Genomic DNA, 27,518 nt, shown 5'->3' with positions numbered 1-27,518 from the left:
GTATTTTAATTCCACTCCTGAACCTTTCTTTTATTTCCATCATTGCTTTCTCGATGTACAGATTGAAGGCTACAGCCTTGACTTACACCATTCTTAATACGAGCACTTCGTTCTTGATCGTCCACTCTTATTATTCCCTCTTGGTTGTTGTACATATTGTATATGACCTGTCTCTCCCTATAGCTTACCCCTACTTTTTTCAGAATCTCGAACAGCTTGCACCATTTTATATTGTCGAACGCTTTTTCCAGGTCGACAAATCCTATGAAAGTGTCTTGATTTTTCTTTAGCCTTGCTTCCATTATTAGCCGTAACGTCAGAATTGCCTCTCTCGTTCCCTTACTTTTCATAAAGCCAAACTGATCTTCACCTAGCACATTCCCAATTTTATTTTCCATTCTTCTGTATATTATTCCTGTAAGCAGCTTCGATGCCTGAGCTGTTAAGCTGATTGTGCGATAATTCTCGCAATTGTCAGCTCTTGCCGTCTTCGGAATTGTGTGGATGATGCTTTTCCGAAAGTCAGATGGTATGTCGCCAGACTCATAAATTCTACACACCAACGTGAATAGTCGTTTTGTTGCCACTTCCCCCAATGATTTTAGAAATTCTGATTGAATGTTATCTATCCCTTCTGCCTTATTTGACCGTAAGTCCTCCAAAGCTCTTTTAAATTCCAATTCTAATATTGGATCCCCTATCTCTTCTAAATCGACTCCTGTTTCTTCTTCTATCACATCAGACAAATCTTCACCCTCATAGAGGCTTTCAATGTATTCTTTCCACCTGTCTGCTCTCTCCTCTGCATTTAACAGTGGAATTCCCGTTGCACTCTTAATGTTACCACCGTTGCTTTTAATGTCACCAAAGGTTGTTTTGACTTTCCTGTATGCTGAGTCTGTCCTTCCAACAATCATATCTTTTTCGATGTCTTCACATTTTTCCTGCAGCCATTTCGTCTTAGCTTCCCTGCACTTCCTATTTATTTCATTCCTCAGCGACTTGTATTTCTGTATTCCTGATTTTCCTGGAACATGTTTGTACTTCCTCCTTTGATCAATCAACTGAAGTATTTCTTCTGTTACCCATGGTTTCTTCGCAGCTACCTTCTTTGTACCTATGTTTTCCTTCCCAACTTCTGTGATGGCCCTTTTTAGAGATGTCCATTCCTCTTCAACTGTACTGCGCTATTCCTTATTTCTGTATCTATAGCGTTAGAGAACTTCAAACGTATCTCGTCATTCCTTGGTACTTCCTTATCCCACTTCTTTGCATATTGATTCTTCCTGACTAATGTCTTGAACTTCAGCCTACTCTTCATCACTACTATATTGTGATCTGAGTCTATATCTGCTCCTGGGTATGCCTTACAATCCAGTATCTGATTTCGGAGTCTCTGTCTGACCATGATGTAATCTAATTGAAATCTTTCCGTACCTCCTGGCCTTTTCCAAGTATACCTCCTCCTCTTGTGATTCTTGAACAGGGTATTCGCTATTACTTGCTGAAACTTGTTACAGAACTCGATTAGTCTTTCTCCTCTTTCATTGCTTGTCCCAAGCCCATATTCACCTGTAACCTTTTCTTCTACTCCTTCCCCTATAACTGCATTCCAGTCGCCCATGACTATTAGATTTTCGTCCCCCTTTACATACTGCATTACCCTTTCAATATCCTCATACACTTTCTCTGTCTGTTCATCTTCAGCTTGTGACGTCGGCATGTATACCTGAATTATCATTGTCGTTGTTGGTCTGCTGTCGATTCTGATTAGAACAACCCGGTGACTGAACTGGTCACAGTAACACACCCTCTGCCCTACCTTCCTATTCATAATGAATCCTACACCTGTTATACCATTATCTGCTACTGTTTATATTACCCGATACTCATCTGACCAGAAATCCTTGTCTTCCTTCCACTTCACTTCACTGATCCCTACTATATCTAGATTGAGTCTTTGCATTTCCCTTTTCAGATTTTCTAGTTTCCCTACCACATTCAAGCTTCTGACATTCCACACCCCGACTCGTAGAACATTATCCTTTCGTTGATTATTCAATCTTTTTCTCATGGTAACCTCCCCCTTGGCAGTCCCCTCCTGGAGATCCGAATGAGGGACTATTCCGGAATCTTTTGCCAATGGAGAGATCATCATGACACCTATTCAATTACAGACCACATTTCCTGTGGATACACGTTACGTGTCTTTAATGCAGTGGTTTCCATTGCCTTCTGCATCCTCATGTCGTTGATCATTGCTGATTCTTCCGCCTTTAGGGGCAATTTCCCACCCGTAGGACAAGAGAGTGCCGTGAACCTCTATCCGCTCCTCCGCCCTATTCGACAAGGCCGTTGGCAGAATGAGGCTGACTTCTTATGCCGGAAGTCTTCGGCCGCCAATGCTGATTATTTATTAAAATTTAGGCAGTGGCGGGGATCAAATCTGCGACCGAAGACGTTTTGATTATGAATCAAAGACACTACCCCTAGACCACGGGTCATATATCCCATATTGTCTTTATTTTATCTGATGTGACTATCCTTTTCTGATAATGCAGTTGCTTTGATATCTGTATTACTATCTTCGATATTTTGCAGCATGTTTGGTAACGATCTATAGAATTTACATCAAAGCTGTTTCTGACTGACAGATATAGTTTCCTTTTTGGCTTACAGGATACCTTTATTCCTATAGTAATCTTGTAGGTTGTAGGATATACAATATGTGATCTTTTAAAGAACACAAGACTCTTTCTTACTTTTAGTTTGTGTCCATATCTATACTTTCTACCCTATATCCATATTACTGTCCATATTTATGCTGATCTTCTTTGTTAATGCCCATCTTTATTCATAAATATCAATTCAAACACAACTTTTTTTTTTCAAAATTTCATTTTCTGATGGCAACACAGAATTGATTTCCTTTGTATCCATCACATTCATACAGATACGCCAGCACGTTGTAAAATAAACCAGCATTTTATACTTCAAGGCAATGCTACTTCAATTTCTTGTTTTTGATTTTGTTCTTATTTGTTTATCCTACAGTGTCTCTCTCTCTCAACTGAGAGTCATTCCTGACCTTCAAATAGAATCACTGAATAGTGCACTCCTTCTTTTTCATGCGTGAAATTTTCTTCAGTGAAAGAAATCCAGAGTCTGAAAGTCTCTCGCCTTCTCCTTGTATGTGTGTATGACACTCCAAGACAGTTGACTTTGTTCCACTTTCTTTCATTACAGAAGTATAATTTCATTTCTGCCATTGCCATCAGATTATATCAGTGAAAAGAATGTGTTATCTAAGGTATCCAAAAATGTTGATTATCTCTCAACAGAACTGCAAATTGTACATCAGAGGTAATAATTTATTTCATGTTTCTGGAAAATGAATGTCATTATTTCCCAAATTGCCTCTTTTTCCTCAAGCAAAATGCATTCCATTCATCTTGGACCTCATATTTTACTCAGTAGATTACAGACCCTCTTTCATCCTATCCAGCGTGTGTCTGGTAGTGCCCCAACAGAAATTTTGTTTTGTGCCTGCATGCCGCATCACCATTACCATCCTCTCAACAAAAAGAAACTGCAATCACACTGATACTATCATTCCTCTCTACCCATGGGAGAAGAACACATTTTGAAAACAATAATCAATTCATTGAAAGTGTACATACAACAGATTGCTCCATATTTAGTTTTATTCTGTGTCTGCATTTTCTGTAAGCATAGAACCAAATATTTATTGTCATTTATTTTAGGGACGCATTGTGATCCAGAGTACATACGCTTCACTTATTCAAAATCCATCATCTGCTGCTGCACTAGTGTTTATAGAAGATAACAACAATGAGGATCAGCCAGAAGAAGATCAAAATCAAGAGAAGAATTGCAAACAGTTTGTAAGAGGACATAAACAAGCAACCAGAGCATCTATAAGGGTAAGTAAATATTCAGTATACTAATAGAAACTTTTTTTATGAAGAATCACTGTTATGTACAATATGATTTTATCTAACTTAATCATAAATTCACATGCATGTAATGCAGAAACCTACATTATCTGAGTGCTTAATGCCATTGTTTTTGAAATGCAATAATAAAAATCCTAAATGATCCTTAAATTTCATTAGGACAAAGGTGTATGAAAACCAAGCTGAATCATCTCTATGTAAAAAGCAGAGAATTTGGAACTGTTGAACACTGACAACAAACCAGTTTAAGCCTCTTGATTTCTTGGAATTGAAGGAAGCGTCATGTCAGACACTTCTAAGAATTTTACTCTCTTAGCAAACGAACACAGTGCTTCATTTAACAGTGTAGAGGAAGTGTTTTGCTACAGTGTTATGACTGTGAATGTTAATTACATCACAGTCAGTTTTATTCTAAATGAACATTTTTAGATGACTGAAAATACACTGACAGTCTTTGTAACTAATCTTCACAAAGTGGTAGAAATGTGATGGCATCATAACTCAAAAATATCTAATTGTAATACAGTTTTGAGTAATGACACAGCCACATTTCTCCCACTTTGCTTACCAGAAGAGATTTATTTAAAATGAAACCCATTGTGGTGTAAGAAACATTTCTGAAATACTTTTGTGGTGGTTTTTATTAACATTTACACTATTTGGCTGTGGGGCTCAAAATGATTAATAATGTGATGACTGTTTCACAACAATGTCACAAATAATATTTTTATAGATGAAAAGTTACACATCCTAAGAGAGCAAAAGTGAATATCCAGTAGGTTTTGTAATAATGAAATTCAACTACTTATCTAATTGAAATCTGTATTTATACTCTGCATATCATTATAAAATGTGTGGTAGAGTCACATTTGTACTCTTCATGAGGTGAAATTAGAGTGAAGATCCTATAAGGGAAATATGAAATAATTTGAAATATGTCATCCATTTGTTCCAAAACTTCACATAGTTGCAAAAATAGCTCTTTTGATAGTCTAATAAAGACAATATTTTCAGTCACTCTTGTTAGAGTAGTAACAAATACATGTATCTTGAACCAGGGTGATATTCTGAACAAATGTGCGCTGATGGTTTTGACACTGTAAACCACTCTGATTACTGGCAACACCACTCTCCCAACCCAGAAGATCATGGTACACAGCAGTTGTTGTTTGGCAAGGAAAATAAATTAATAGCTTCTTAAACCTAATTAAGTTATTTGTTTGTCCATATAAATCTCTTTTTCAGTACATATATTGTACACAGGATATTGGACAGAAAACCTCTTTAGCTATTGGTTTTTCAAATGTCAAACATACATTATTTAAATTTTTATAACAAATTGGATCTATACAGTTAATAATTACATTTTTTTTAAATACTGTATATTTATAACTTACTTCTACAATTAAAGATACAAATTACATTTTCTCTTGCATAAGATACTGTGAGATTGAATAGCAGCAGTCTTTCACAAGGTAGGCTGTCACATATGTTTTAAAGCTCTGTAGTTCAGGAGGAGATTTTGTATGTCTTGGTAATCTGTTGTATAGTTTTGTTCCTGCATGATATACATCTTTTTGACATAAAGTGACGTTACAATGATTAACATGTATGTCACTGTCTGACCTGGTACTGTAATCATAGACACTTTTGTTTTGAGGAAAAAGGTTTTCTTTTCTCTGTATGCTTTTTTTGACATGCGTGACTACTTCCAGTATATAAATGCAGGGAAGGAGTAGGTTCTGTAGATATTTAAAGAAAAATTTTGCATAGTTTTCTGCTGCTCACTTGTTTCATTATTCTCATTTTGTTTCCTGAAAACTATTATGGCCTTGTGTACATTTCCCCAGAAAATGGTACCCTACTTCAGTATTGAATGTACACAATCAAAGTATACAGTCATAATTGTTTCTGCACTAGTAGAGTTGCAAAGAATTCTTACTACATAGCTCATTTTTGCTAGTTTTGAATTTAAGGATGTGATATGAGTGCTCCATTTAAGATTTTCCTGGATATGAATCCCAAGAAATTTAGTTTCATTGACAGCACTAATGTTTTCGTTATCTATACATATTACAGGTTAAGCTGCATTTTTATTTTGATCAGTGTGGAAATTCATGAGTACCATTTTTTGGGGATTAACTATTAGCCTGTTACTGGCAAATCATTCAGACAATCATTTTGTAATATCTTTTGCAGATGCAGTAAGATTTTCTTCTTTATTCCCTTCAGTCAATAAACTAGTGCCATCTGCAATCGTTACTGGTTCGGGATCCCTAATGTGCGATGAGAAATCATTAATGTACACAAAAAAAGAAATAGAACTAAAATGGAGCCCTGTGGAACACCATGACTTAGTCCACATGGTTCTGAAAGGTGTAACTGGAGTTCATTTCCTCTCCTTTCATGTACTTAATTTCAGTTACCTGAGAGCAATATTCCAAATATGATTTAATCCACTGATTTGGCACACCTCTTACAACATACTCACTTCATTTACACTGAAACCAATCTCCAGAAGAACTGAGACAGCTTCAATGGTGAACTTATGTCTTCCATGACACTTATAATTTGTGTGTGCCATGATTTTAAAGTATAAGTTCCATACATTTAGACATTATTTTTGAAGTGCCTTTTTGTTGTGAAATGGGAGTAATCTCATTTATTCTGCAAAAACATAAAAGAGGATACAATTTTACACCAATCATATCATAGTCTTATTAAGCCTCAGTAGACATTGCCTTACTTATGCTTTACATTCCAATTAATTCTGTCAGAAGGTTGTTACCTAAAATATGAGTAAAGATGTATGTACCACTACTTTTGCAGGATATTAATACTGATGAAGTGATATGCAGTTATAACTGGAAACTGAAGGAGATCAAGAGACAATTGCAAGAAGTAGTTCCATATTTATAAGAAACTAGTATTAACAGAATACAAAACTGTACCTTAATACTACAATAACGAAAATTTTATGTTGTAAACAATCAACAGAAGTGAAGAAAAACAACCACTCACTTGCAGCTAATTGATGCATGGCAAATAACCACACTATGCACCATCCATCAATCAGCTGCATGTGAGTAGTTGTCTTTCCTCATTTTTGTTTATTACAAATATGAGTAACTCAGTGCATCAGGAACTGAGGAGAATGTGAAAGACTTGCACAGTGCAATACATTGTAGGACTTTTACTACAATGAAGAGTATGTTCACATACAGGAAACTGTATAAATTTACAACACAGGTAAACTTTTTACATGTGCATGCTACCATGACAATGAAAGTTGTTTAACTTTTGTGTAGGGACTTCCGGTTAGTTTGCCAAGCTTCAGTGGAAAGTTAAATTTGTACACACATTTGTTAATGAAATGTCATGGAGTTTCTGGGGCACTTCCATGTCCTCTTTGCTGTTGATGCAAGAGTCATAATCAAGTCTAACAGAAGTTTAACAACAGGAGGAACAATGAATGAAATATTTAGAAAAACTGAGAATCACTTCTTGGTAAATGGCCTATTACTTAACTTAGAAAAAGCTAAGTTCATTCAGTTCTGAAAGTGGCACTATATATTGCCATCAATAACAGTAAAGCAAGGGGGTTGGGGTGGGGTGGGGTGGGGGTGAGGGGGGGAGGGGAAGAAGATGTCTAAACACAGAATGTTCAAAATTCCTGCAAGTGTATGTTGATGAGAACTGGAAGTCACTTATTATACCTCTTATGAAATTCTTGAGTTCAGAGATACCTTCTCTGCATGTAATTGCTGATTTTGAGGGGAAAGTATGAGAAAATTGGCTCACACTCTGTACTTCCATTTATTAATAGCATGAGGGATATTTCTACATGCAGACACAAATTATTCATTGCACAGGAACATACTGTATGGATAATATCTGCCGTCCATCCTCATACCTCATGTTTGCATCTGCTTAAGGAATTATGCACACTGACAACAGCCTCATGGTACATTCAGTCTCTGGTGATGTTTGTTGTAAGGACAGGAGCAAAGTATTCAACCAAAAAAATATTTGACAACCACCATTGTGAGGTAAAGGTTGTGGCAAATTATGCATCTCAGAAACAAATCAGAGTTGTTTCTATTTGACAGCTACTGCTTTTTACATGTATTTATGAACAGAATAAATGTCTTATGTGGTTGGCTTACATTATTAAATTTTATAGTTAAATTAAATTAAAGTAAAAATTTAATTAAAATGTAGTCATACTGTCACAAAGGAAATGTATTTTGATCTATGAATTTCAGACAGTGTGTTCATAACCATTTTCAGAAACATTATATATCAAGAAATATGCCATGAAAACATGAAGATAAAAAATGTATATTATTTGTAAACCTACTGACACATTGCGCAACATACCAAATCATCATAAATATGATTGATGAAACATGCAAATAAATAACTGTGCATGCAGAATCGAACAACAGAAAATTCAGGATGGAATGCAACAACACAGTGGAACTTCAGTTTTACATTCTGCAGTTTTACATTTTTTGCAATGCTACACCACAAATTCTTAGCCCCTGTGAAAAACCCATAGGAACAATGTTGAAAATTCCCCAATTTTACATTTCTTCCTGGTAATGTTTACCTTGATTCTAAGTTCTTACTCACCACCTTGCTTGATATCACCCCGTTTTCTTCCTATTGACATTTGATGTGTCTGAACAAGTTCCAAGTGGCTCAAAAGACAAATGGTTTGCACCACAGGTGGTAGTGTAATCAAGGGAATAGTTTGGGCCATTTTGGAGAGAGGAAATGTGAGAAAGGAAATGCTGGCATAAGCCACAATCGGTGTTGCCAACACAACTTGCAACATTTAGCTTCACCATGCAATTATGGTGCAACTACTGCTAGGTTGCCGCAATAATGGAGAAACAGTTGGCACAAAGTGTCCCAGACCAAGCTGATGCATGACGAAGAGGCACAGCCACCACCTTTTCTTGTACCACTTATAACTTAGTCTCATCTTTTTGTACATATTTCCGAAGTGCTATATTCAGCAACAATATCAATTGTTAACATTTTAAATTCAAACACTGAGTCTCAAAGAATATGCTTGGTCATAATCGAGGAAATGTAGCCCATTTCTGGCTTGTGAATTCTTATTGGCCGACAACTTGTTAAGTCACCCAATAGTCAGTGCAGCCACCAGAGCACGCTAACACACATAAAATGAGCTCACCTACTCAATGTGTGGAGAGTGGGAGTTGCCCTTCAGTGATGAGAGTGCAGGTATGGGTGAAAGCACTTTTTGAAGTGGTGAAAATATACTTTTTGTGCAGATGATGTGATATGACAGAGACGTCACATGGAAACAGAACAACGGTTTTGTGATAGTACTCTTTTAAGACCTCCATGTTCAAATCTGACATGACACAATTGCAACAACTACATACCCATGTATATACGTTGCACCTCACACTCCACACACTGTAGATTGTAAAAATTGGCAGCAATGATAGAGGACATGAAGCAAACTATAGCACCTAAGCTTTCTTTCCAGTTTGCATTTTACACAGTGTACAGAAATTCACTGAGCTGACTTTTAATAAGCTTGTGACGTCATATGGAGTAGTAAACTCATTTGTCATGTCTCTATTTCTCTCATCAAGCCTAAAATAGCACTTAAACGGTGGTGAGCATATAACAGTAATGGTGGCAATGTACGTTATTAAGCAGATGTTCGCATTTATGCTTATGGTTTAACCACTTAGCACTGTGATGTTTGAGATTTAATGCAACATGTGCATCAATTTTTACTTTTTTCTGGGTGAGCACAGAGGATGATTTCTCAAAAATGCGTGTTTTGAATGTATAATTTGTAGTCATAGCACGTCAGAAAACAGCTCAGTTACCTTGTATCCAATTTCAATTTTTTGATGAGTTTTTATGTGACGTTACACATCTGCGCAGATGTTAATTATGTGAAAGGCAACAAGACAAGTTAACTTTAAGTCTAATGCTTATCAAAATGATGACCTTTGATTCATAGTGTATTATTTTTTTATTTTTGCTCAGTCTTCCTGAGATCCTTTTACAAAGTTTATTTCAGGATCCATATTTCTTTTATGGCAGCTATACCTGCTTGTGGCTCATAGCTTTAACAACTTTCTTGTCAAACAGCGTCCTAAATATGGAAAACTTTTCTTTGTAGTTATTCTTCTGGCATTCCCAAAGCTGGGTTTATAGGCGGTAGCACCCTGGCTCAGATACTTCCCAGTGCTCCCCTCTCCTCCCTTACCTATGGTTTATTTTTTTACTTTTGCTGTTTTTATTTTTCTCACTTTTTACACTGCCCTGGAAAATTAAATTTTCATGTTGCAAAAAAATGTAGTCAGTAGTGGAATCACTTAAGGGGAGTTGGAATGCCCTATCTCGCCAATGTTAAATTTGCTAACTTTGTGTACCTTTTTCTTTGGAACTATTATCTTCAGAACTTTGAAATTCTGGCAGAGGTTTTCAGCATATATTGTGAGCCCACTGAACTAGAACCAATGTTTTCTTTTTGTTGGTATAGTATTTATGAATTTTTTACCATTAAGCCATTTTTTATTGGAAAAAGTATAACATAAACTTCCCTAGTTCAGAGAATAAGCCAGTTCTTGTCATGATTCTAGTTCAGTGGCCTCTTTGAACTGTTTTGCAGCATTTCTGAAAATTTGAATGTTGTTGGTTGAGTGGTTTATGAGATAAAGGTACATGTAACACTAAAAATGTCAAATGCCAGAAAATGCGATTAAAGTAATTTATTATGAAAATTCACAAATACCTTTTATTCTATTATCAAAAGTGTCCAGCAGAGTAATCAGGGTCATCTTCTAGTTCTTCTTCTTCACCTAGAAGCTTTCTTCTCCTTGCTGCCCTTGCTTTTTTTGTATTAAATTCAGCTGCATACTGAGCCTTCCTTACTCGCACGCTGTCCAGAAGCTGAAGACCTCTGATGGTGTTGATACCAGGAGCAATGCCGAGCCTTGCCATGACCTTTAGCCTACCCATATGACCATCATTGAATGAAATAACAGCATCACTGACTCCCCATTTCAATGTTTTTATCCCAACAAATACATTCTTAGGTACACGAGTCCAAATGAGGTTGTTGAACGACTCGTTTTGATTCTGGGTACAACCATGAAGACATTTTCGCAGAAGATCAGGATGCCCCAAGTCTCTATATATTGGTTTAATTACTTCCATAACAGCCAATGGAATATAATTTTTATGGTGATAAGGATCCCCAGTAGCTTGAGATTTTCTATAATTGCACCATGACTGAGGACCATCTGGACAAGCAAAATGTTGAGGATTATCATCAGTTGATGATCGATGTAAATATGTGGCCCATACAGCTTGTCTCATTTCCTGCAAATTATTTGCATTATTTCTTATTGCCATACCATAGTATTGTTGTAATTCATTTATAATTTTATCTGACAGGCGACCTCTAATGGTTTTACCATCTGACAAAATTTTGTCCTTCAGATTCTGTTTCAGTTTCCTTAGACGAGTGCCCATTCGTTTCTGAACATGACCGACACATTCTAGTTTAGTTATTGTCTTATTGACATATGGCATGGATTCTGTAACACTTTTGTATGCCTTGGAGTCCCCATCTCCAAGGAATTTTGTGTAAAATACTCCCCGTTCTTTTTCTGATCTGCTAAACATTTTCACAGCAGCGGCAGCCTCCATGCCTCCACTCGTACCTTCATAATTCTTGCTACATATGTGAGCTGCTTCTATCTTACCAGATGCACAATGGTAACAATGTTTAGTGAGCACTTCATAGTCCAAAACTTTACCGCTGTCCACACTAGTAACAGTAGCAACAGCATTTTTGGATGTGTGACCCCTTTTCTGCCAGGTTCCATCAAAAGCAACAGGGATATCTGGGTTTCCTTCATTTATATATTTTGCTTCACTGGCAGCAGCTTTCATTGATAAATCTGCTACAGACTGAACAGCATCTCCTATCACTTCAGTGTAATTGTCAATTTTAGCAGGTGGAGGTGGAAGATTCATTATGGCACAAAATGTTTGAGCAGCAGTATGTCCTTTACCAATTGCTCTCATTGCATACATTAGCCTGATATTACTCTCAAACAAATTGCTACTGCATGTTTTAGAGCTCCAAAAACAGGTCTCATTTTCACAACTGGCACAAACTATAGCAATTTTGCAGGAAAGTCCTATAGATTTTGTTATGTTCATATCAAAAGAACCTCCACAAAGATTACAACACAAACATTTCTTCATAAACTCAGTAAAAACAGGAAAGTCGACTAAAACATATTGTTCATTAGAAGCTTCATCTGTAATTTCACTTGCACAGTTTGATAACTTCTTTTTTGATGCACTGGTGGGCGTGTCTCCTTCACACATCTCAGCTGTACAAACGTCAGAACTTTCACCAGCATCAACAGGTGCTGAAGCAGAATCACTTGAACAAACGTTATTTGTAAATCTATTACCGCGAAACTTTCGCTTTTTAAATAATGATGCACTCCTAGGCATCGTAGAAACTACGCACTCACCACTGAAAGTCAAAACAAGACAGATAACAAACTCCAAATGAGCGACAAACTAAACTCGAGGCTCAAAACAAACACTCACAGATCAAAAACTGAACAATAAACACAGCTAGTCGTAAAAACAATGGTACCTATGGAAGGATCAAAGATTCTACAACTGAAGAGTGAAATCCACAGCCTTCTATATGTAATGTTTTCGGAAATGCGAAGATTTAAATGTGTACAAATCACAAGATGGGTAACTTTGCTGGGCGCACATGTAATTTTGAAAAATTAAATAAAAATACTTCCAATTGGAATTTCTTAACAAATTTTGCACCATTTTAAGCAGAAAATTTCAAATTAAGTTATAAGGTTAAAAACTGAAAATGTGAATTTTTTCCATTTTCCGGCATTCCAACTCCCCTTAAAGGAAACAAGTCATCAATTGCACACTTTTACCTCAATTGGTGCCTTCCTTGTGTCATTCAGTAGTTCATTTCATGTTTTGTATACTAATTAGTATCTTCATGCCTCTCACAGTGTTTGATAGATTACTTTTTAAAAATAATATTAGCTAACATGCACAACAGTGACAAATGACAACAAAAGCAGTTTGTACATAAACCAATGCAAAGCACAAGGACACAGCTGTTGTGACCTGTGACATTAACAATAGCCCTCCAACTGTTTTCAGTGATGAACCAAATGCCACTCTAGTGACAGTACTGCTGGTTGGCCTTTCATGTTTTCAAATAAAATCGAAAATTTTTTACGTGTGATGAAGCCTACTGAAACTAAAAGTGCCAATCAAGGTCCCTTGGCACTCCCATTTTTCTCTACATCCTATCCTGAGTCTACCTGGCCTGTGCATAAACGTGGCCCTCAGTACTGCCAAGATCAGCTGTTGATATTTCCTTGTGGCTTCAGGTTTTTCTCTCTTACTTGGTCTATTAACATACCAAGGTACTTCTTATACTCATTGTCTTCTGTAGGCTTCATGATAATCACTTTGCTCACTGCAGTCCTATCTCTTACAACTGTTTCCTTTTCTCTATTTTTCACCTTTCCCTCTACTTGTACCTCATTCTTTGTGTTTACCATTCTTTTGTCTATTAATAAATGCAGTCAAATAATTATCCATGATTGGTTGGTATCTCTGCATCCATTATACTGAAAGTGATATGTTATAGATAATATATTTCTCTTTATTAAAGAGTGTCTCTTCATACCATGGACCAGCTATTGGTGAGGAAGAGGATGAAGAGGCACCTGATATGATAGAAGCCACAACCAAAGGAGTTGTGAAAACATCACCATACATTGGCTACTTCAGATCAGGAACCAACTACTTTGTCATACTTTTGATGCTCATCTTGTTTGCATTGGCTCAGATACTGGCTAGTGGATCTGACTACTATGTGTCATATTGGTAAGTTTATGTATACCACCAAGTTTATGGTACCTTAAAGAAGGAGATTTAATTATGTGTAATGAACATTAGAAATTAAGTTTCATTTTTTCATTATTTGTAATTACTGAATTAGTTGTTAGTATTCTTAGTGGATAATGGTTTATTGTTGCAAGTTATATACTGATATCATTGACACACACCAAGTAGCATGCAACATCTCCTTTCCTCATGATGATGTGGCTGTGCATTACAGTATGGACTACAACGAGTCAGTGAAAGCATTGGGGAGCAGTTCTGTTCCATGGCTCATGGTTATTGGTTAGAGTTGACTCCAAGGCATGCAAATCTTGCTCAGGGCCAAGCCTAATGTACTTGATGGCACTGATGTCAGATGACATGTGCTGCCACAAATTGCTTTCATGGGTGAGGAATATTCCTGAATCCATTCTGACACAACTTCGGTTCGATGGGGTGGTGTAGTGTCATCACAAGTCACCTGCAGGATGTTGTAAGAGAATAAATGGAAGCAAATTACTAGACAGCGAATTCCTGGCTAAGAGACTATGGCAGATATGTCATCTGCCTCATTGTATCCTTTTGATTAAATACTACAGGAGAATATCTCTGCCACATACCTTAATGGTGTCCTGTTGATAAGCAGCCTCATGTGCTTGTGATGTTGTCACATCCTGCAGTAACATATAACTGTGTGTTCTGTGACCTGTCAGTTCAAGTAAATTATGTAAAACCTCCAAGATTGGCAATGTTTTACAGTAGCTCAAAGTTTACTGCAAGTGTCAATGCAAAATGTTTTTAATAGTTTCCTCAATTAAACTCTGTCTTGAAATCTGGCAGAAAATCCAAAGAGATTCTGGTGGTATTTAATGTATACCAGTGACAAGATACAATCAGAACCTTCACTGCATGATGTGAATGATAATTTTATCAATGACAGTGTCACTAAAACACAGTTTCTGAACACGGCTTTTCAAAATTCCTTCACCAATGAAGATGCAATAAATGTTCCTGAATTCAATTCAATAACAGCTGGCAATATCAGTAACTTAGGAGTAAACACCCTCAGTGTAACACATATGCATGGACATACTGTTATCTTTTAAATATGTTATTGTGATGCTGCAACTTCAGACTGATGTATATTGATGAAGTAGCTCCAGTTTTGGCAAATCATATAAAACAGCTTGCTTGATGAAAGATCGGCACCAGAGAAAGTTGTGTAGCCAGCCATAGCACAATAAATCATTTTGCAATTTATTCTGATTTTCTGATGACTTTAGTAAACAATAGATGATTGCATCATCTGCAATCAATCTAAGAGGGCTCCTTGGATTGTCTCCTATGCCATTTGTATAGATTAGGAGCAGGAGCAACAGAGGCTCTGTAACAGTTCCTTGGGGAATGCCAGATATTGCTTCAGCCTCACTCAGTGACTTCCCATCATTTACTATGAACTGTGACCTTTCTGACAGGAAATCATGAATGAAGTCATGCAACTGACATGGTGCTCCATAGGAACACAATCTGATTAGAAGCCACAAATGTGAAATGATCTCAAACACATTCTGTAAATCTAGAAATATGGAACTTCAAGTATTCTGCTTATAGCACTAGTACTTCATGTGAATAAAAAGCCAGTTGTGTTTCACAAGAATGGTATTTTCTGAATCTGTGCTATATTGCAGCAAATCATTTTCTTTGAGGCATGTCATAATGTTTGAACACAGTATATGTTCCAAAATACTACTGCAAATCAGTGTCAGTGATTGGGTGTATAATTCAGCAGATTACTTTCAATTGCATACTTGTGTATCAGCACTGTATGTGCAAATTTCTGGTCATTAGGCTTATATGTTTTGTAGAGGATCAGTGAAGTTAGATTCTGGGAGCAGAAAGGAGATGGGTGTGGAGCAGAAAGCAGGTGGAGGTTGAGGCCAGGAGCATGTTTTGGAAGGATATCTCTCATCTACAAGGTCTATGAGAAAAGTAATGAGACAGACAACACTGCAAATGATCTAGCAACATCGTGGTCTTCTACATGTGTAGACCAGTGTGTTCATCCCTTTAAGATGCTCAGTCCAAGTTACAGCTCTGTACAGCCATCACATGATTTTGGAGAGTGACATCAGTGCAGTTCCGTCTTTTTTACGTGTTACGAAAATATAACAGCAGAATTTAGAGCAACATTATGCCATCACATTTTGTGTAAAACTTGGGAAATCCATGAGTGTGACATTTGAAGAGTTGAAACAGGCCTGTGGGAAACATTCCTTGTCAAGAGCACAAGTTTCCGCTGGCACAAATTATTTTTGGGAGCCTGAGAATACGTTGAAGATGAACCTTGCTCAGGGAGACATACAACTACAAAAACCAGTGGAAATGTCAAACATGTGCATGCTCTTGTGAGGCTGTTCCTTCAGGACAAACTGTCAACCAAATGTTTTACAAAGATGTCCTTGAAAGGCCCAGGAAAAGGGTGAATCAAGTGAGACTGGACATTGCAGGCAAATGAATGCTGCATCATAACAGTGTCTTATGTCACACAGCCACTTCCATCTGGAATTTTTTACCTCAAAAGGCATTTCTGTTCTACAGATGAAAAATCAGTCTGAAGCATACACAAGGTGCTATGTATGCTATGGTTGCTTTCGGGGGTGATCCTGCCTCCAGTGGGATAGGGTAAGCCTGTCACAAAACTGTGTAAGATGTGCTTGGTGACTTCATCAGACAGTTCTTGCACCTGGATATTCCTCTTGGATTTGACTCCTGTTGGGGTTGGTGGGAGGGTTATGCATGTGTGATGATATAGCATGGGAAATCTGCCTGTGGACTACGTTTAGGGTATAGTTTCTGTTTGTGAAGGCCATAGTAAGACCTCTGGCATACTGGGCAAGGGAATCCTTGTCAGTGCAGAAGTACTCTCCTTCAGTGACCAGATATATGGGACTGATTTTTTGTATGTAGAAGATGACAGCTGTCAAAATAAGTCCACATGTGTCACATGGATGGGAAGACACTGCATAATAAATAAATAATTTTCCTATATTTAATCTCGCCTAAGACAAAGAGTCCATGCAGGTAATTCAAGATCTACCAAAGACCATGTTATTCTTCATTTGAATAAAATAATGTCAGAAACATACAAATAAGCCACTATAAACAGTCTTTATTGTCATTCTAACAAAGAGATAGAGAGGCTGGCCAGTACTTACCTCAGCTCAGTACAGCCGATAGATACACAAAAAACAGAACTGAAGATTTACGTTCCTAGCTTTCGGAACAAATGTTCCTTCATCAGGAAGGAGAGAGGGGAAAGAAAGGGAAGAAGGGAAAGTGGATTCAGTTACTCACAACCCAGGTTATGAAGCAACAGGGAAAGGAAAACAGGGAGGGTAGCAAGGATGGAGGCATGGTTGTCAGGGGGAAGCCAAAGATATTCTACTGTAAGTACTGTGCCAGCTTCAAACCAAAGAGGATGCATACAGAAGTAAAGAGGTATACAGTATAAAGATAAACACAACTATGTAGGATGAAAAGATGCGTGAATGGCTAAAGACAAAAGGGGAAGAGGAGAAGACCGAAGAGTAAATGGGAGTGAGGTTGTTTAACGTAGGTTTAGTCCAGGGGGATGGCGGGATGAAAGGATGTGTTGGAGTGCAAGTTCGCATCTCCGCAGTTCAGAGGGACTGGTGTTGGGTGGGAGAAGCCAAATGGCACATACGGTGTAGCAGGTTCCTAGGTCCCTAGAATTATGCTGGAGGGCATGCTCTGCTACTGGGTATTGGACATCTCCTAGGCGGACAGTTCGTCTGTGTCCGTTCATGCGCTCAGCCAGTTTAGTTGTTGTCATACCGATGTAAAAGGCTGTGCAGTGCAGGCATGTCAGCTGATAACTGACATGTGTAGTTTCACACGTGGCCCTGCCTTGAATTGTGTATGTTTTACCAGTAGCGGGGCTGGAGTAGGTGGACAGAGGTGTGGATGTGAGCTTCAACAAGATGAAGGTCAACATCCAGGAAGGTGGCTTGGGTTTTGGAGAAGGACCAGGTGAAATTCAGATTCGAAAAGGAGTTGAGGTTATGGAGGAAATTAAGGAGTGTTTCTTCACAGTGAGTCCTGACCACGAAGATGTCATCTATAAACCTATACCAGGCCAGGGGAAGCAGCTGTTGGGTCTTCAGGAAAGCCTCCTCCATGCAGCCCATGAAGAGGTTAGCATAGGACGGAGCCATCCTGGTTCGCATGGCCGTTCCCTTGATTTGTTTGTAGCTCTGGCGTTCAAAAGTGAAGTAATTATGGGTTAGGATGAAGTTGGTAAGTGTGATAAGGAACGAGGTTTTTGGAAGATCTTCGGGTGGCCGTTGGGAGAGGTAGGGCTCAAGGGCAGAGAGACCATGGGTATGTGGGATGTTTGTCTAAAGGGATGTAGCATCTATGGTGACAAGAAAGGTTTCAGGTGGGAGAGGAGGGGGAATGGATTTGAGGTGTTCTAGGAAGTGGTTTGTGTCTTTGATGTAGGATGGGAGTGTGCGGGTGATAGGTTGGAGGTGTTGGTCTACCAGAGCTGAGATACATTCTGTTGGGGCTTTGAAGCCTGCTACAATTGGACGGCCAGGATGGTTCTTTTTGTGGATTTTGGGTAATACGTAGAAGGTAGGAGTACGGGGCTCAGGTGGAGTGAATAAGTCTATGGAAGCCGTTGTGAGGCCTTGTGAGGGACCTTGGAATTTTAGGATTTTCTGCAGCTCAGTCTGGATGGAGGGAACGGGATCCTGGGTAACAGCTTTGTAGGTTGAGGTGTCGGAGAGTTGACGCAGTTTCACCTGGTCCTTCTCCAAAACCCAAGCCACCTTCCTGGATGTTGACCTTCATCTTGTTGAAGCTCACATCCACACCTCTGCCCATATCAAACCCACAAACAAACAACAGTACCTTCACTTTGATAACTGCCATCCATTCCACATCAAACGTTCCCTTCCCTACAGCCTAGGTATTCGTGGCAAACGTATCTGCTCCAGTGATGAATCCCTCAACAATTACACCAATAACCTGACCAGTGCTTTCCTCTCCCGCAACTATCCTGCAGACCTTGTCCACAAACAGATCTCCCAAGCAATACATTCCTCCCCGTCCAACAACAATGTTCCTACCCCCAGACCACACAGAAGCATCCCCCTTGTAACCCAATATTATCCTGGCCTTGAATACATCAACAAATTACTCCGCCAGGAATATGACTTTCTCAAGTCAACCCCTGAAATGAGACCATCCCTTGACAAAATTCTCCCCACACCACCCAGAGTTGCCTTTCATCGCCCCCCCTAAGCTCCGTAACATCCTTGTTAAACCTTACAATATTCCCAGACTACCTTCTCTACCCAGCGGTTCCTACCCCTGTAACTGACCCCGCTGCAAAACCTGCCCCATGCATCCCCCCACAACCACCTACTCCAGCCCCGCTACTGGTAAAACATACACAATTCAAGGCAGGGCCACGTGTGAAACTACACATGTCAGTTATCAGCTGACATGCCTGCACTGCACAGCCTTTTACATCGGTATGACAACAACTAAACTGGCTGAGCGCATGAACGGACACAGACGAACTGTCCGCCTAGGAGATGTCCAATACCCAGTAGCAGAGCATGCCCTCCAGCATAATTCTAGGGACCTAGGAACCTGCTACACCATATGTGCCATTTGGCTTCTCCCACCCAACACCAGTCCCTCTGAACTGCGGAGATGCGAACTTGCACTCCAACACATCCTTTCATCCCGCCATCCCCCTGGACTAAACCTACGTTAAACAACCTCACTCCCATTTACTCTTCGGTCTTCTCCTCTTCCCCTTTTGTCTTTAGCCATTCACGCATCTTTTCATCCTACATAGTTGTGTTTATCTTTATACTGTATACCTCTTTACTTCTGTATGCATCCTCTTTGGTTTGAAGCTGGCACAGTACTTACAGTAGAATATCTTTGGCTTCCCCCTGACAACCATGCCTCCATCCTTGCTACCCTCCCTGTTTTCCTTTCCCTGTTGCTTCATAACCTGGGTTGTGAGTAACTGAATCCACTTTCCCTTCTTCCCTTTCTTTCCCCTCTCTTTTCCCTGATGAAGGAACATTTGTTCCGAAAGCTAGGAACGTAAATTTTCAGTTCTGTTTTTTGTGTATCTATCAGCTGTACTGAACTGAGGTAAGTACTGGCCAGCCTCTCTATCTCTTTGTTAGTATTTGTTTCACATCTTTATATGAGATTTTCCATTAATCATTTATTGTCATTCTGACATATACACGTTTTCATGTAGCAGCTGGAAATCTCAGTTTTTCAGGGAAATGAAAATGCATATTTTACTTATCTTCAGCTTTTCTTGGTGTTCTGTTCGGGAAAAGTCTTCAGTACTTTCTGGTTTCATTGACCATTTTTTCTCCAAATTAGGGTTTCACAATATGTCCTTTTTTGGTCTGCTCTTTCTTATTTTTCATGTGTTACCTCTTTTTCTTTTCGAATCTTTTGTTTCTTTAGTTTACCTTCACTTTATTTACATTGCTGTAAACATAAAAGAGATAGTGTTCTAATCTTCAATATTCTAGACAGAGCAGTCAACTGCAAAGTTACTCTTCTCAGGTTACTCTGTTGATATATAAGTTCTGCTGTCATTTTCATCTTATTAACGGTCTGGAATTTTTTTCAATTAAAACAAACATCTTCTACCTTTTGAATTATTTAAAAGATAACTTTTGCACAGAAAAAAAAAACAAAAAAAAAAACGCTACAGTTCACATTACAACAGCATTCAACAGTAAGAAACAAATACAATCTGTTGAACACTGACTGATAGAAACATGATGCCAAGAAAATATGAGAACAACTTGGATATTTTAGTGCACCTGCATAACCAGAGATATACACTGAACTACTTGCAGAGTAGTCCAAATCTGATCTGAGTCAGTGACTGACATCTGGTGCATCTTCTATAATATTTATAACCTATGTATGTGCACCAGAAACATTGTGGAAATCTCCATTAATTATTATACTGACATCCAGCTTTCCTATCAGTGAAAATTTAGACTAAATCATATCTTTTCACGTGTAGAAAAATCCAAGAACAAAAATGGTTTCAAGAGATATGTTAAATAATCACAAATTAATGATCAAAGCTTCCAAAATATTACATATGTTAAACATAGTTTATATTTTGCATGTAAGTGATTTTACATCGAATAAAAATGTTTTTTGGAGTGAATTACAAAAGTCATTTAGACAATGAATAATAAATGTTAGCTGGGAGCAACCAAAGTAAAATTTCATGGTTTATGTGACGTGCTATATTTTGAACAAATTGAATTATGGAAAGCTACACTGTTGTCTAAAAACATTTGTCTTGAAAATTACATTCCCACACATATTTATCTGTTTGAAAGTGAAACTGAGGGAATGAGCAGTTTTCTGGAATATCATGCTTATGAGCTGTAACTTTCAAAAATGTTCTCGTTAATGACAAATAAATAAGCAAAATATTATTGCTGAAAATACTCCAGTGTATTTATTGTGAAAATGGCATCAAAAAATTCAAACATAACAGCAGACATTCATTTTTATCCAATTGGCCTAATATTGGTATATTATAAGCTGCAAAAATGACTTTTTTAACATATCATTTTATCATTAAGCTTCAAAACTGCTTCTCTCATATTGTGTCTGGCATATAATGTAATGTAAATTATAAAATGTAGTTTGTTACTTTAATTTGAAGGAATTTTCTAATTATAGGAATTCAATCTTGTTGGCAGGACTACTCAGGAAGAAAAAAGGAAACTACATATGTTGCCAGATAATAAAGATTTTTATAATGTGAGTGAAGCTTCTCAGGATGAAATAATTATTCACAGTAATGGAACAGCCCAAGCAGGAAATCATGATGAACTGCTGACCACAGAAAATTACATCTCCCTGTATGTGGGGATTATTGTTGCTTTGCTTGTGACAGCATTCACACGTTCACTTGCCTTCTACAAAATCTGTGTCACTTGTTCAAAAAACCTTCACAACAAGATGTTCACTAATCTTATGAAGGCCCCAATGAGATTCTTCCATACAAATCCATCAGGTACGTAAAAATAAAAAACACATAGTAACAACAACAACAACAATAATAATAATAATGAATATATTGTATTGACTACTAAGCAGTACTGTTCCTGACTGCTATTTTCATTATACATTGACTGGCTCTTTTGAGGGACAAACACAAAAGTGGTAATTAGTGACAGGTAAAATGGCTGCCAGGGTGCTTTAATATTGTTAGTGTTTAGTGTTGTTCCCAGGCCTCATAGGGTGCATAAGGGTCATGAAGAGTGTCAGATATTGAGTGTTCTCTGTGAAGAATGTGGAGATGCTGTTGTATTTGTGTGAGACAACTCTGTCAACACCGGGTAATATTTGAGTGTGGCCTCATTGTGGATCTCCATGTGACCAGCTGGTTGAATTGTGCAATATCCAGATTTGTGGGTGCATTTTCAGACATGACAGTCCCCCGATTTTAGACTGCGTGGGAGTGTAAGGGCATGTACACTTGTCCTGAACGTTGTGGTTGGCCATCTCTGATCATCATAAGGGAGTATCACCATATTGTCCATCAAGCATGCTGTAACCCCGTCACATCTGTACCTGCCAAGCAAAGGAGTTGCTGCAACATTCTGTATCATCCTGCACCTCTGATTGGAGATTTGGAGCAACCATATAGGGAAAAACTATACCACCACAGCTGCATTTGGTGTGGTGTCATGACTGGAAAGTATGGACTGCTGATGAATGGTAACACATTGTGCTCAGCGATGAATCGTAGTTCTGTTCTACTCCATATGACAGTTTCAGTGAGTATAGTGATGACTTGGAGAGAGGTGCCCTTCTTCCATTGTTTTGGGGAGGCTCAGCAGTGTTACTTCTGATGACTGGCTGTTAGGAACCATTGGGTATGGCTTCAGGTCACAGCTTGTAGTGAGTGAGGGAACCCTGATGCCACAACGGTATGTTATGGACCCATTGCCTCTCCATGTGTTACCTCTCTTATGATAGTATTGTGGTGCCATTGCTCTACAGGACAAACCTTGTCCACACAAGGCACATATCTCCTTGAAGCCTCTGTGTGATGTTGAGGTTTCTCCCATAGCCAGCAAGGCCCCCAGATCTGTCCCGTTAGACATCTGGGGGACTAGTTCAGACATTCATAGGACCAAGTGCCAGTATCCAGGATATTAAGGACCAGTTAAAATTGTTGTGTGCCAGCTTGGCTCAGTAGATAATACAAAAGCTTTATGATACCATCCCAACTGAAACAGTGCATGCATCTAGGCCAGTGGGGATACCTCCTATTGGTAAGTGGGTCATCCAGACAAGTTCTTCATAAATTTTACTGAAATAACATCGCTTACCCTCGATCAATGAACACCAACATGGATACTCTGCAAATCACACTTAAGTACCTGGCAGGGGGTTTACTGAACCACCTTCACAATAATTCTCTTTATCCAATATCATCTCAAAGAGTGCATGGAAAAAATGAACACCTATACCTTTCTGTTTGAGCTCTAATTTCCCTTATTTAATTATGATGATAATTCCTCCCTGTGTAGGTTAGCATCAACAATATATTTTCACATTTGGAGAAGAAAGTTGGTGATAGAAATTCTGTTGGAAGATTTCACTGTGACAAAAAAATGCCTTTGTTTTAATGATGACCACCTCAAATCCTGTATCATGTCAGTGACACTCTTTGCCTATTTCATGATAATACAAAATGTGCTGCTCTTCTTTGAACTTTCACAATGTACTCCAATAATCTTACCTGGTACAGATCTCAGACTGTGCAGCAGAACTCCAGAAGAGGACAGATAAGCATAGTGTAGGCAATCTCTTTAGTAGGTCTTCTACATTTTCTAAGTGATCTGCCAATAAAAGACAGTCTTTGGTTTGCCTTTCCCACAGCATCTTTTATGTGTTCTTTCCAATTTAAGTTGTTTGTAATTGCAATCCCTAGGTATTTACTTGAATTTACAACCTTTAGATTTGACTGATTTATCCTGTAACCAAAATTTAACAGATTCCTTTTAGCACTCCTGTGGATGAGCTCACACTTTTCGCTATTTAGGGTCAACTGCCAATTTTCGCACCATACAGATATCTTTTTTAAATGATTTTGCAATTTGTTTTGATCTTCTGATGAGTTTACTAGATTACTAGATGATAAATGACAGCGTCATCTGTGAACAACCTAAGACAGCTGCTCATATTGTCTCCTAAATCACTTATATAGATAAGGAACAGCAGAGGGCCTATAATGCTACTGTGGGGAATGCCAGAAATCATGCCTGTTTTACTTGAAGACTTTCCATCAGTTACTATGAACTATGACCTACTTGACAGGAAATCATGAATCCAGTCACATAACTCAGATAATATTCCATATGCATGCAATTTCAGTACAAGCTGCTTGCGTGGTACAGTGTCAAAAGCCTTCTGAGAATCTGGATCAATTTGAAATCCCATGTGAAAAGCACTCAGCACTTTGTGTGAGTGAAGAGTTAGGTGTGTTTCACAAGAACAATGTTTTCTAAATCTGTGTTGACTGTGTGTCAATAGACCATTCTGTTTAAGGTAATTCATAATGTTCAAACACAATATATTTTCCAAAGTTCACTCCATATCGACATTAAGTTTCATTTCATTTCCTCTTACATTTCTGGGTGCTTTGCTTTTTCTTTGTCTGGCAGTGCATATTGTGTTGTAGTTTTGGTAACACATCAATACTGCCAATGACTGTATGAATATCTAGGGAACCCATCAGCTTTCCTTCCAGAATACTGCAGTAATTCCCCAGCTTCATTGGACACATGAAAAGAAGGAACAGGAACATACGTTCTGTTCATTATAGTAAATATGTTGAGCCATTTCTCCTGTAAAGTAATTTTCAGGTCCATTTATTGCATAAAGGGGTTACACATAGTGTAGTAGTGTAGCAATGAATATTGTCATAAACATGACTATTATAATTCTTAAAGCTGTCCTAAGAAATCACAATACTGTTGATTCAAATGTGCAGGTCAGTAGAACACTGTCAGGTGTCGATTCTTTTGATTCTTTGAGGGGTGAGATCAACATAAAGTCAACAGTAAAGTGATTGAGTAGCTTCATGTGAAAACCCAGATAATAAAATTTATACAATGCCGGTTCTATTAAGGTGACACTTCCAAAATGAAGAATGTCTCCAGGAGTTCTCTAACTGGGACTCCAAAGCCCTCTCTTCTGTTCTAGTGTAGGCATTGCATACAATTGGAATTTGCTGGTTCCATGGAGAGAACTGGAGACCATTGGTGTGCCTTCCAATGATGCAATAGTCCCTTGATCATTGACCTGAAAGAGAGACGTGGGGATATCAGATCCTGTGGATGGATGAGACAGTGCTGTTGATAGCCACAGCTGTGATGGTGTACATTGATGACAACTAATGCAACTGGAGGAGTACTGGCAATGGGAATGTCAGTGGCTGTGGTACGGGTGATGGCTGTCATCAAAGCAGGATGATATTTGGATGTGACAGTGGCAGAGATGTTGTGACAGTCAAGGACAAATATCAAGCCATTGTGGAACAGTACTAACCTGGTGATGTTACCATAAATACTCAGTGGCACAAGATGGAATGAATTCTCCTACTCTGAAAAAGCTTTGATTGTTCATCACAAAGTTGAACAACATTCAAATACCATTGATTTCAGTTGAATATGTTTTCACTTTTATTTGTATTAAAGCACACTTCAGCAGTGATCATTTCACAAACAACCCTCTTTATATTTTTAACTGTTTGACAGCCAGAATATGATTATTAATGATATTCTGATCAGTCCAGTTTCCTTCAAATGAATACTAAGACAGCAAGTTTGTTATAAGCCATAATAAGGTCCTCACAATGACAGTGTGTCTTATACATATTCTCATATTGGTAAAGTAAAGTTTTATGGTATGAAAAGCTGGGAGACCCTGATGGGCATGTTCAGCTGCCTGAATGGAAATTTGTTTTCCATACTTTGTGGCCAAAGGCAACTTTCCTTCACAAAGTGTAGTGTGTTGTGTGTTGTTTAAGTGTAAATGTTAAATGTAGGTGACTGTAATTCATGTGTATGTAGTATGGTGTCATGTATGTGATGGATGATAATTAGGGCACATACACTACTACTCTCGATACATAGACTACTCAATCTGATGGATGGATCACCATCAGTGTCACAAGCACTCACTTCATGAGAAACTGGGAAGCAGTTCGAAATTTAATCCAGGACATTGGTATTGAGATTGGTGATTAGGGGCTAGATGTAATCATCCATCCTGTCCCCTCTGCTGTGTAGGCAAAGCAGGAAACTGCCTACACTGCTTGGTGTACACGGAAGGGCACCCATCCAAATACTGGCCATGCTTGACAGTGTCCATCTTCAGTGATCTGATGGGAGCTAGTTTATCCACCACAGCATGGCCATTGACATTCTCATGTTGAAGTCAGATGAAAGCTGAATGGAACTGCTTTTTACATTTTGTTCTTAATATCAGTCCTTCAGACTGAAATACTCGCAGCTCGTGGTCGTGCGGTAGCATTCTCGCTTCCCACGCCCGGGTTCCCGGGTTCGATTCCCGGCAGGGTCAGGGATTTTCTCTGCCTCGTGATGACTGGGTGTTGTGTGCTGTCCTTAGGTTAGTTAGGTTTAAGAAGTTCTAAGTTCTAGGGGACTGATGACCATAGATGTTAAGTCCCATAGTGCTCAGAGCCATTTGATTTTTTTGAGTCAGACTGAAATATGATTCAGATTATCTCTAGGCACTATTCTTTTCGAAAATAATGGTATTGTAAGGATTCCCAATCATGTAATTTTATTACATAGATGTCACTGTCTTGATTGCCATACACAAAACAATTTCTTCTTGGTAATTACTTGAAGTGACATAGAGATGCTAGCTGGATGATAGCTAGCCACCAACTTTTATACAGAGGTGTTAATACAGATTCCATCACAGAGATGTTATCTGGCTGATAGCTAAGCATGGAATCTCAGAAGTTCACAAAAGATATTGTTCACTGATATTGGCAGACTGTGACACAAAGTGGTGCGAGCAGAGCAAATGTTACTCACTAAATGATGGATTCATTGAATGAGAGATGTATAAACATAGGCATATGGATAATTGATGAAAACCGTAACAATATTTTACATAACAACAACATAAGGGTGTCATGCTATTGAGTCACACAATAATTTTCATTAACTGTATGTTAAATAGCTGCAAAGTTGCTTCTAAGGTTCTTGGGTGTACCACCGGAAGCTGTCATCGAAGGTCTATGATATTTTGGTGAAGCACTGATCTGCCATCGTCAGGTTGTACTGATGGAAAGGGGGGGTCTTTGGTGCACTCCTGGTATGTATACCTGTGGTTTCAGAGTTCTGGCGTTGCAGGCTCCGTGCCGTGCTCGGTGGTGAGGGGACATGCAGCTGCAGTGCCTGTAACACAGCAGGAAGAATACTTTAA

At 38.4% G+C, this 27,518-nt stretch overlaps 1 protein-coding gene across 1 annotated transcript in view; it reads left to right on the top strand.

The window, feature by feature from the left end:
• LOC124775075 (ATP-binding cassette sub-family C member 4-like) overlaps nucleotides 1-27,518 on the top strand; it is a 305,650-nt gene that overhangs the window by 216,502 nt on the left and 61,630 nt on the right. The window contains exons 12-14 of the mRNA XM_047249879.1: nucleotides 3,765-3,944; nucleotides 13,726-13,940; nucleotides 21,740-22,056. Coding sequence (XP_047105835.1) covers nucleotides 3,765-3,944; nucleotides 13,726-13,940; nucleotides 21,740-22,056 — 712 coding nt within the window. The remainder of the gene's footprint in view (nucleotides 1-3,764; nucleotides 3,945-13,725; nucleotides 13,941-21,739; nucleotides 22,057-27,518) is intronic.

This window comes from Schistocerca piceifrons, chromosome 2 (genome assembly GCF_021461385.2).
Source record: "Schistocerca piceifrons isolate TAMUIC-IGC-003096 chromosome 2, iqSchPice1.1, whole genome shotgun sequence".
NCBI lineage: Eukaryota > Metazoa > Arthropoda > Insecta > Orthoptera > Acrididae > Schistocerca > Schistocerca piceifrons.
The sequence above is the reverse complement of the archived record's forward strand: the minus strand, read 5'-3'. Positions and strand labels throughout refer to the sequence as shown.